Here is a 9,704-nt window from a genome sequence, read left to right as displayed (position 1 = left end):
AAGCAATCTACTTTCCCAATGCTTTGCTTTCCTCTTCGTTTCTCCTCTCTCTCGTTCGTTCGTTCCTCCCTTTCTCTCTCTGTTCTTTTTATTTTTCTTATTCAAAACCCTTCTTCTTTTACCCTAATTAGCATATAATTAAGTATAAAAGATGATGAATTAACCCATTATTTATTTCAAGGTTAGCTCTTTTAACCCCCAAGTAGTTAAATTATTAACATTAACCCACTATATTTATAATTATAGCAGGAATAGTCCAAAATGCCCCTTAAAAACTTTTAATAGAAATCCGACCCAGCCTGGGTTACGTAACCTGTGACGGTCCGTCATGGCTGTGACGGTCCGTCCTGCAGGTTCGTCGCAAAGTTCAGAGACTAAATTTCTGTGGAAGATGTGTGACGGTCCGTCGTGCCCACGACGGTCCGTCCTGCCATTCCATTACGAAGTTCATAGAGTCGATTTCAGTACCCAAATTTCAGAATTCTAAGTGTTTTGGAACGAGACCCCCACGACGGTCCGTCGTGGGATCCGTCGACTCAGCCAGTTTTTCCAGAAATAAAATATGCTGCTCAAAACGACTAAACAGGTCGTTACACCAGATTCAATATTTAGAACCCATGATCTTAGTTTTAATTAAGGATATAGGTTCCCTAATGTAAAATTGACAATGGAAGTAAAGTAATGGACCCTTACTAGAATAACCTACAAGAAGTTGCTTAGTTTAGGTGAGGGTATGGAACTTTACCTATGCATTGCACAAGTAGAACTTGTAGGGAGTTTTAAGAAGGTGTTCTATATACATATGAATATGTATATGTCTTATTTGCATGATATAATATTATTGACCAATTTGTATAATAGTATGCATAGTATGAGTCCTATGGTGTTCATATAATGTGGTCTCACTTTTTGTGCATAATGTTGGTCTTGTTGACTATATGAAGGTGTTACTTGGTAGTCATGTAGTTGACTATATTTTTCATGTTTATGTATGAAGTAAATGATGATGTTTATGATCTCATTATGGGTTTACTAAGTATGTGTGAGGTTATGAGACTTCACATGTACATTGCACCAGTAGGCTTTAGATGGGATTATGAGTAAGGTCTTATGATGTCTATATGAAATTAAATCCAACAATTCTACTGTTGACTATTGCCTATTATGATGTTATTTGTAGTGTTGAATTCCATGTGATCTTGAAGTGGGTCTTATATGTGGTTCATGGAACATGTTGGTTCATATATGAAGTAGGTGTCTTATGATATGCTAGGTTTATATGAATGCATATGTTTTAGTTAATGAAGGTTATGTGAATGTTCACCTTGGTTACCTTAAGGTGATCCTTGAGTGTGGATGGTAGAATGGGATACTCTTTATAAATTGCACCAACTGTTACTAGAGTGTTACTTGGGGGCTAGAGACTTAAGGTAAAAGATAAGAAAATATTATGAAATGTTAAATGAGATTTAAATGAATAATGTGGCTTTATGTGATGTTATGAATAGTTTCCATTGTTATGTGAAGTATATGAGCTATGTTGTGATTCTTATATCAAAGTTTTTATGAAGTTTTCCTAAAAGGCATGATGCATGGTTTTCTAATAAAAATGTCCTCTTTAAATGCATATTTTTTGCATAGTTACCATACATAGTGCATTCTTGTACTAACACCATTCTTCTTTACCTTTTTACACAATGTTTAGGTTATGTATGCTTAAAGGATGTCTCTAAAGTGAAGGGCTTGATTGATGTTTCCCAAGCTCAAGAAAGGAATCCTTAAGATTCAAGGATTGCCTATGTCAGAATTCTTATTTAAAGTGATCTAACAGTTTAGTTATTATTATATGTTGATAAGGGTCGTGTCCCTATTCTATTCTATTGATGCCGAGTCTAAGATGGTAAAAGAGACTTAGAGTCTAACTATGTACTATGACATACATACATATATATATATATATATATATATATATATATATATATGAAGTGATATTTCAAGCATATGATGTGCTATATAAGATTTAAATTTTGCGCTAAATTTACTATGACATTGCAATGAACAATGACTATTGGCTTGTATAAGACCTCCGAGTGGTCAAGTACGCTATGTTACTTATAGGGATGCTCCTCGGTCGTGAAACACAGAATGTCTAACAACATCACATTGAGGCAGCCACCCTCTTAAGACTACAATGCACATTGAAGCATAGACCACACATTACATAATAGCATAGGAGACAAGACAACTTGAACACTTGCATTCAAGACTCCTAACAATGAGTAAGATATTGGCCTAAGAAACTGCAGAAACCCCCTAAAAACTATACCTTCAAAGATGTTATCAATGTGGCACATCACTTGTCTCATGAACCAAGAACTAGTAGTACTAATAATAACTTTGTTATGTTTGATAGTCCCCCTACAAGGGAAGTCTCTAGCCTAGCAGCCGATGAAGCAGGACACATTAGTACCAAAAAAGTGTCCTTAGCAACTTGTATTAACCTAGCTAAATTAGGGAATTATAATATCCCGACTGTATCCTCTACTCATATATTTATATATATATATACCCTCCAACTTGAATGTGCATAAGTAGATACTCAAACTTGTATAAGATTGAATAAAATGACACACGTGTCTTATGTGACATCCTATATGGTAATTTGTGTCCTACGTTGTGTCATATGTGTATTATGCCACATAGGACTCATGTTTCTACTTGTTCAACTTTATACAAGTTTAAGTGTCTACTTGTGCATACTCAAAGGTTAATGGTATAAATGTTAAATGAGGTCAAGCTAAAAGATATATTTATGTTTTATGTCTATAATTTGAGCAGTTCCATAACATTGTAATCAATTTTTATATAATCTTGAAAATTAAATCACAATAAAAATTAAATTGTACCTCTTGAAAAAATCAATTCACCAAAAATAACAAAATCCGAATAAAAAATCGCGATCTCTAAACCATGAAAGCAAACCTCGAATTCAATATTTTCGTTACAATTTGTAAGGTTTCATTTGGTTTAAAAACGATTAAAATGTAAGGATATTATTTTTGTGTCTTGCATGTGAATGTATTGTAATGTGTAGCACCGTTTCTGATTTTAAATGAGAGTATGTGTGCATAGTAGTACGTGTGGTTGGGTGTCTTTTGCTATTAACTTGTTGTAGTTTCTCCTTTCTCTTTTGTGTGCACTCCGTGTGTGTTTATTTAGAGAAAGTGGGCATGTTGCTGATGGTTTTTTTTCCTTACTTTTTTCGTTCTCTTTTTGTACGTGTGAGTAGTGGTGTAAATATGGGGAGTGGGAGTTGTGGTGTGAGGAAGTGGGGGATAATGGGATAATGTGTATGTATATATAAATACTAGTTTATGGCACGTGTATTGCACGTGTATCATATCATTAGTATATGATAGAGTAAAATAAAATTAATATAACTAAATTAAAAATTTTTAGTAAATAATTATAATTGAAAGAACATTAAATATGTGCTTTTAAATGATGTTGTCACGACCCGAAAGTACCCCCTAGCATTTAGGGTAACCCTTTAGATCGGACAATTGTGTACTTGACCCTTTGGGGGTCTTGTACTAGCCTACTAGCTGTCATTCATCGCATAAGACATGAAAAGTAGTGCGGAATTAAAACTTTTCATGACATTTATAATAATAAGGAAATATCTTTTATATTACTAAAAAGTAGTGTGGTCGTCACAAGCCATCTTCAAAACACAACTTAAATGTCTTAGGGACACGTCCCATTACATTGAATGAAAATACATAATAAGTTTTAATAATAGAGATTAAGAAATCGAACTATGCCCTCGATATATGAGGACATACTTAGTCTTGAGAGAGTTGATTCTCAAGCTTGCATTCTAGTCTTCAACTTGCCTCCAACCTATACTTATAAAGTATAGAAATGTATGGTGTTAGTTGTAACAAAGTACTAAGTATATGCAAAAACATGTGAAAAGGGACATCTTAGTAGAATTAATCTTACCTGCCAAATAGGTAAAACCTTCATGAATATAGATGTAAAATAGCATATAGATGATCATTTAGCACATAATAAAAGACTTCCATAATTTTATCACAAAGAGTCGCTTAACAGTAAACTCCAAAAACATTAAAGTGAACTCAACTTTACTATGAACTCCTTTAACTTCACACTGAACTCATTTCCATAGAAATTTCCCTCCAAGGTTATCGTAAGATCACAAAGGTAGACATGAAGGAACCGCTCATAAAATTCCTTCAATACGCACCTAAGTGATCCTCTAGACTACCCATTTTAGGCTTACTTCGCACAGGTTATAAGTTCACACTCCTTTAATTAAACATTAGAGAAGCATGCTGGAATCTAGATCTTCACATAAGTTCTCTTCCCCAAGTGGACTTACAAGTACACCAAGTGCAATGTGAGAATAGCATCCCACACTATTACTCCAACTTTCTGCTCCTCGAGGATTCCATGAGGTTAGGTACACATCATTCATCATTCGTAAACTTCATTATACAAGACATAACTTTAACATGTTTTCTTAACATTAGACATTAAGTCACATAACTTCATTTCATTACATGATAACACATTTATACATTAAGACAAAGACACACCAAGACTCCCCTTTCGAGTGTCTACTTGTGCAATGGATAAATAGTGTTCCATACCACCACCTACACTAAGTATTGCACTCTTTAAAAGACTTACTTCATTACATTCTTTTGTGTGGGGTAGCTTTATCTGACATAGACCATGAGAGATAGACATGGAATCTCGATATTAACACCTATCGGATGAGGGATCCCCACTAGCCTATGGTATTGTAATTCTCTTAGCGTTTAAATAGATTGTCCAATAGTTACACCTATGCGGGCGCATAGTAAAGAGATAAATAGATTGCTTCTAAGTAACTCACTCTCTACTCACGAGAAGTACTCATCTTAAGAGGTACATTGGGTAAAACATCTCTACTCACAATGTGCACCCACCTCTTTTTCAAACCCTCTCGGTGGTAAGCATAACTCCCCCATGGAGTCTTAAACAGTCATTACTATACGTTATGGGATAGATTATTAGCACCACATCTCAACTTACAAAGGATACTTATACCTAGAGGTTACATTGAAATACCACATCTCAACTCACGAAGGGTATCCAACCTCCAACCTATCTTAGAAAGCTCTTGGGAATAGTGAGGTTACTTCTAAACACTTCATCTTAACTCATGAAGAGTGTTCACCCCAAAACTCCCCTTTTCATTTACATTCTTTAGCTTCATTTATTCATTCATTCAAAGTGTGAGTGTGTGTACATATGAGTACACCTTTCAAATAATCACCACTTTCATAACATTGACTTCTAAACATGATAACATCTTAATTCATCATATTACAAACTTTAGCACACTTCACATGTACGAATACCTCATTTAGACATAGTCTCTACAATCATACATTTAAAGCTTCATAAATCACATCAACAAAAATATCATAATTATCATCTTACTTCACATAATATGCCTTCATGACCTCATTCACAATACATATGTAAATTCATATCCATATACTTCAAATAAACATCGCCACCAAAGGTGGACCATACCACTCAACAACATTTCATAATAAGAGCTAAAAAATGTAACCAACTTACCATTAATCCAAACTTTCACCATCGATAATCATTTCCTCAATAATACATCATAAAATAGTCCTTAGAGAAGTAGCTAAATCACAATATACCCCTAAAGAAATTATAACTCTAACATTATCAAATCATGTTCATTGGATCCATTTCATAAGACAAAAGTTGATAAAAGCAATAACATGGTTTCACTGAAATTTTAGCAATAAAATCACCAAATAAAATTAGAAATAACATATTTCAATCCTTTAAAATATTTTCATGCACGAATCATACTTAGAGTCCAAGATAGAAGAAAATAGGGTTTGAAGACCCCTATTGAAATTCCTTAGAAATGACTCCTTGAATGGAAGAGAGTTCAAGGATGACTACCGTTCCTCAATGAAAAGAAACTAAAGAATTTTTTATGAAGAACGTCCACAACCATCCCCTTCTAGCCCTTCCTTGAGTTCAAGCTTCTATTGGATTTTGAGAGAATCAAGAAGGGAGGGTTTTGGGTTTATGAAAAATGAAGTCTAACCTAGATCTAAAAGTGCAAACAAACTTAAAATACCCCTATGACCCTAAAACTAACGTCCATGGTTCATAAAAGACTTGAAGTAAATATACTAAAACACCGCAAGCCAAGACGCATCACAACAGCTTGTGCAGGCAGCATCTGCGATCCACAAACGACGGATCGTCATCCAGTCAATGCCCCTTAAATGGGGTCCATCGTTTGGGTCTGAAGCTCCATCATATGTAGGACTTGCAGACCTTGCAGTGCCAATCGACGCCTAAGGTCGGAGGGTCTTCATTTGACCAACGGTCCGTCCCTTGTGGCCGTCGTTGGTCACTGCTTGGCAGCATCCTGCGAAAAAGATGGGGTCCTCTTCTAGGAACCCTCATGGGTCATAGGTGGAGTCGTAACCAGACGTTGAATTCCTAAACATGTTCATCTAGTTCTTAGGGTCATCCCACATCAATTTAAACTAAAACGAACACGGAAAACATATCAAAAGGCATATGTACACACAAGCATTTTTCAAGTTACATCTTCCGAACATCGTGGATGTTCTTGGACGTTTTACCTCCAAACATCACCAAAACCTAGATACTGCCTCAAAAAATCATTATTGAACATTTTAACAAAAAAAAATAATCATGAGACACATGTGAATCTCTAGTTCAACCTAGTTCATTTTAGGGACATTATAAATAAATAGAGATTATCATAGATTAATTATTTTTTCATAAAAAATTATGACATATCATTGAAATATTTCAAAATCATTCAAAATTTAAATATGGGTAGAAAGTGACATTTCTTAAGTAGTGTTTTTTTTCTTTACTGAATTTCGTAAACAAATTGAACCAACAAAAAAAGAAAAAACTAGAAGTATCAGAAAGGTCACCGATTGTCTTTCCTCTTGAGGTTATGACCTTAAATAATGGATGTCATTTATATACAATTATTCTCTTAAATAATCATACTTGAATTTTATTATGTGCATAACACTAGTAACGATTTCCATAAATAATTCAATATTTTATCTTTATACGTAATATATCTTTTACAAAACAATACTACTCGTTTATATTTGAGTAAGATTATCAAATATTTGAGTAAAAATTAATTCATTCTATTTAATCACATATATAATCACATGTTTACCTTGCACTCAACAAATATATTGTTCATATTATTATAAATAATTTTCAGTTTACATAATCAAGCGTGATTCATTCAATGGTCAATAACAATGTTGTGCTATCAAGTATATGGGTGGTATAACAATATGAAAACATATTGACCAAAAAGATATATAAGGAAAGATGAAGATAGAAACAATTAATGCAATAACTAAAACAATTCATAATGCCAATTTTGGGGTGGAAGCGATTGAGAGAGAAAATATTGAGAAGAAGGTTTATGGATGAAGGTGTGTTTTATTTATGAGGAAAGCTCCTCTATTTATACACATAAATTACACCGTCATACTATTTACTTTACATAATTGGCCGATAAACTTTTTACATGATTGACCGACAAACTATTTACTTTACGACTTTTATACATTTGGCTTTTTTCAGCCGACGCAACACGACAAAAAATAAAAAGACTCTTACTTTATACATATGGCTGATATTCAGCCGACACAAAACGACGAAAAAAAAATTCTTACTTTACAGACTCATAATAGTAATATTTTTTTTTTTATCTTATTCTAATTGTACATATGGTATGTAATTTTCTTCTCCTTCACACTTTGAGCATAGGTGATCCGGATATTTTTGCCCAATCAATTTACAGTATCTTGTCATTAGATTGGAGGAAATGAAGTTCTTCCGAATAGCTCTTGTTGTGGGTGTAGTTTCTGGTCTAAGTAGACTTAATATCCATTGTCTTAACTCTTCCATATCTGCTTCTCTTATATCTCTGCAGTTTGAATAGATAATTGTCTGGTCTCTGTTGTAATATGTCCATATTGCATTTTCGTTTAAATAATTATTTGTTATCTCGTTTAATATGGTAGCTATTCCGATAGTTCTCTTGTTTGCATAGAATTCCGGAATATCTACTTTCTGTATCTCTTCCTGGGTATCTATCTTCTCAGGGATTATCATTTCCCTTGTTAATCCAATTTTTATAACTTGGATTGTAGGTTTGACTTCGTCATATAGTATTTCTGCTGTAGCTGCATAAAACTTTATATAGAAAAGAGTGCCTTTAGTTATCCTCTTATATTGCAAAAATGCTTTATATAGTTCCGGTATCTTGGATATCTCATCTCCTGTTACTGTATATACTGTGCTTAGCAAGCCATAGTTGTAGCAAGTTGCTATTAGATTTGGATTAGTTCCTGGCTGTGCAATTAGCTTATTATATCCTTGTAAATATTGGGTTATATAGTCTTCATTGGGATTTTTCGTATTTTTAGCTCTGGGGTTTTGGTTTAGAAATGTTTGTACTTTGTATATATTTTCGATATATGTCCTGGATATGTAATTATATGTTTGTTTCTGGGATTCTAGGCTAGCTTTGTAGGTATTTGTCTGTGGGGTAACAGATATATCTTTTTGGGTATTTTGAGGAGTATATGGTTTTGAGAATAACTTATTCATATTTACATTTGTATGTTTTACCTTAGTCTCCTCCTTTTTCGTAGATTGTCCTGCTGTAGATGTGCTGGCTGTAGCTGCATTTGAACAAACATTGTTATGGGTTTTTCGGAGTTTCCCAACGTCTCCTTGTAGCTCCGCATGTTTTTGGTCATGCTGCTGACCTAGCTCCGCATGTTTAGAGCCATGCTGCTGACTATTAGCTTTCAGTTCCTGTACTTCTGTCTCTATCTTTTCCATTTTCTGGCATAGATTTGTCATCATTGCCAATAGATCTTTCAACATATCATTTTCTTGAGAGGTAGTCTGCAATTAGATTTTCATCAGTTTTAATGATTTCAATTGTAAATGTAAAATTTAATATGTTTAATATTAATCTTCTTATTTCTTTTGTCATAACTGAATCGACTATCTTTTTGGTTATCCACCATTTTACCTGTGTGTTATCTGTTCTAAAAATGAATTTATTATAAACTATATATGGTTCGAATGCTAGTAAACATTTATATAATGTAAATAGTTCCTTTCTATTTATCTCCCATTTTGCCTGTGCTTCAGTATATGATCCTGAGTAATACCTGCAATGGTGTTCTATTTTTTCTTTATTATATTTATATTTTAGTACTCCTCCATAACTATGGTCACTTGAATCTGTTTCAACTATATAAGTGAATGTTTTACTTTCATCAGGAAAATATAATTTTGATAATTTTTTGCATAATTTTTTGATATTTTTTATATGTTCTTTATCCTTGTTGTCGAAATAGTATTCGACATCCTTTTTAAGTTTTCTGTGTAGTGGTTTCAAATGTTCCGCTAATTTTGGTATGTATTCTCTTACTTGGTTTACTAATCCTAAAAATGATTGTAACTTCTTTTTTGTATCTATATTTTCAGCAAGGGTGATTATTTTTTGTACTATATGAGTTTGCATTTTTATTCCATTTTTATCT

At 33.4% G+C, this 9,704-nt stretch overlaps 1 protein-coding gene across 1 annotated transcript; it reads right to left on the bottom strand.

Annotated features, from left to right (window-relative positions):
- Positions 1 to 7,851: 7,851 nt before the first annotated feature.
- On the bottom strand, positions 7,852 to 8,991 carry LOC114077993. Its single transcript, XM_027918488.1, has one exon. It carries the CDS (start codon positions 8,989 to 8,991, stop codon positions 7,852 to 7,854), a length of 1,140 nt encoding a protein of 379 aa, XP_027774289.1.
- Positions 8,992 to 9,704: the final 713 nt, after the last annotated feature.

This window comes from Solanum pennellii, chromosome 7, assembly GCF_001406875.1.
Source record: "Solanum pennellii chromosome 7, SPENNV200".
In the NCBI taxonomy this organism is placed as follows: Eukaryota; Viridiplantae; Streptophyta; class Magnoliopsida; order Solanales; family Solanaceae; genus Solanum; species Solanum pennellii.
This window is presented reverse-complemented; position numbering and strand designations above follow the sequence as displayed.

What these genes read in the sequence shown, in the direction of transcription:
- LOC114077993 (XM_027918488.1), bottom strand. Translation starts at nt 8,991, where the DNA reads ATGGAAAAGATAGAGACAGAAGTACAGGAACTGAAAGCTAATAGTCAG.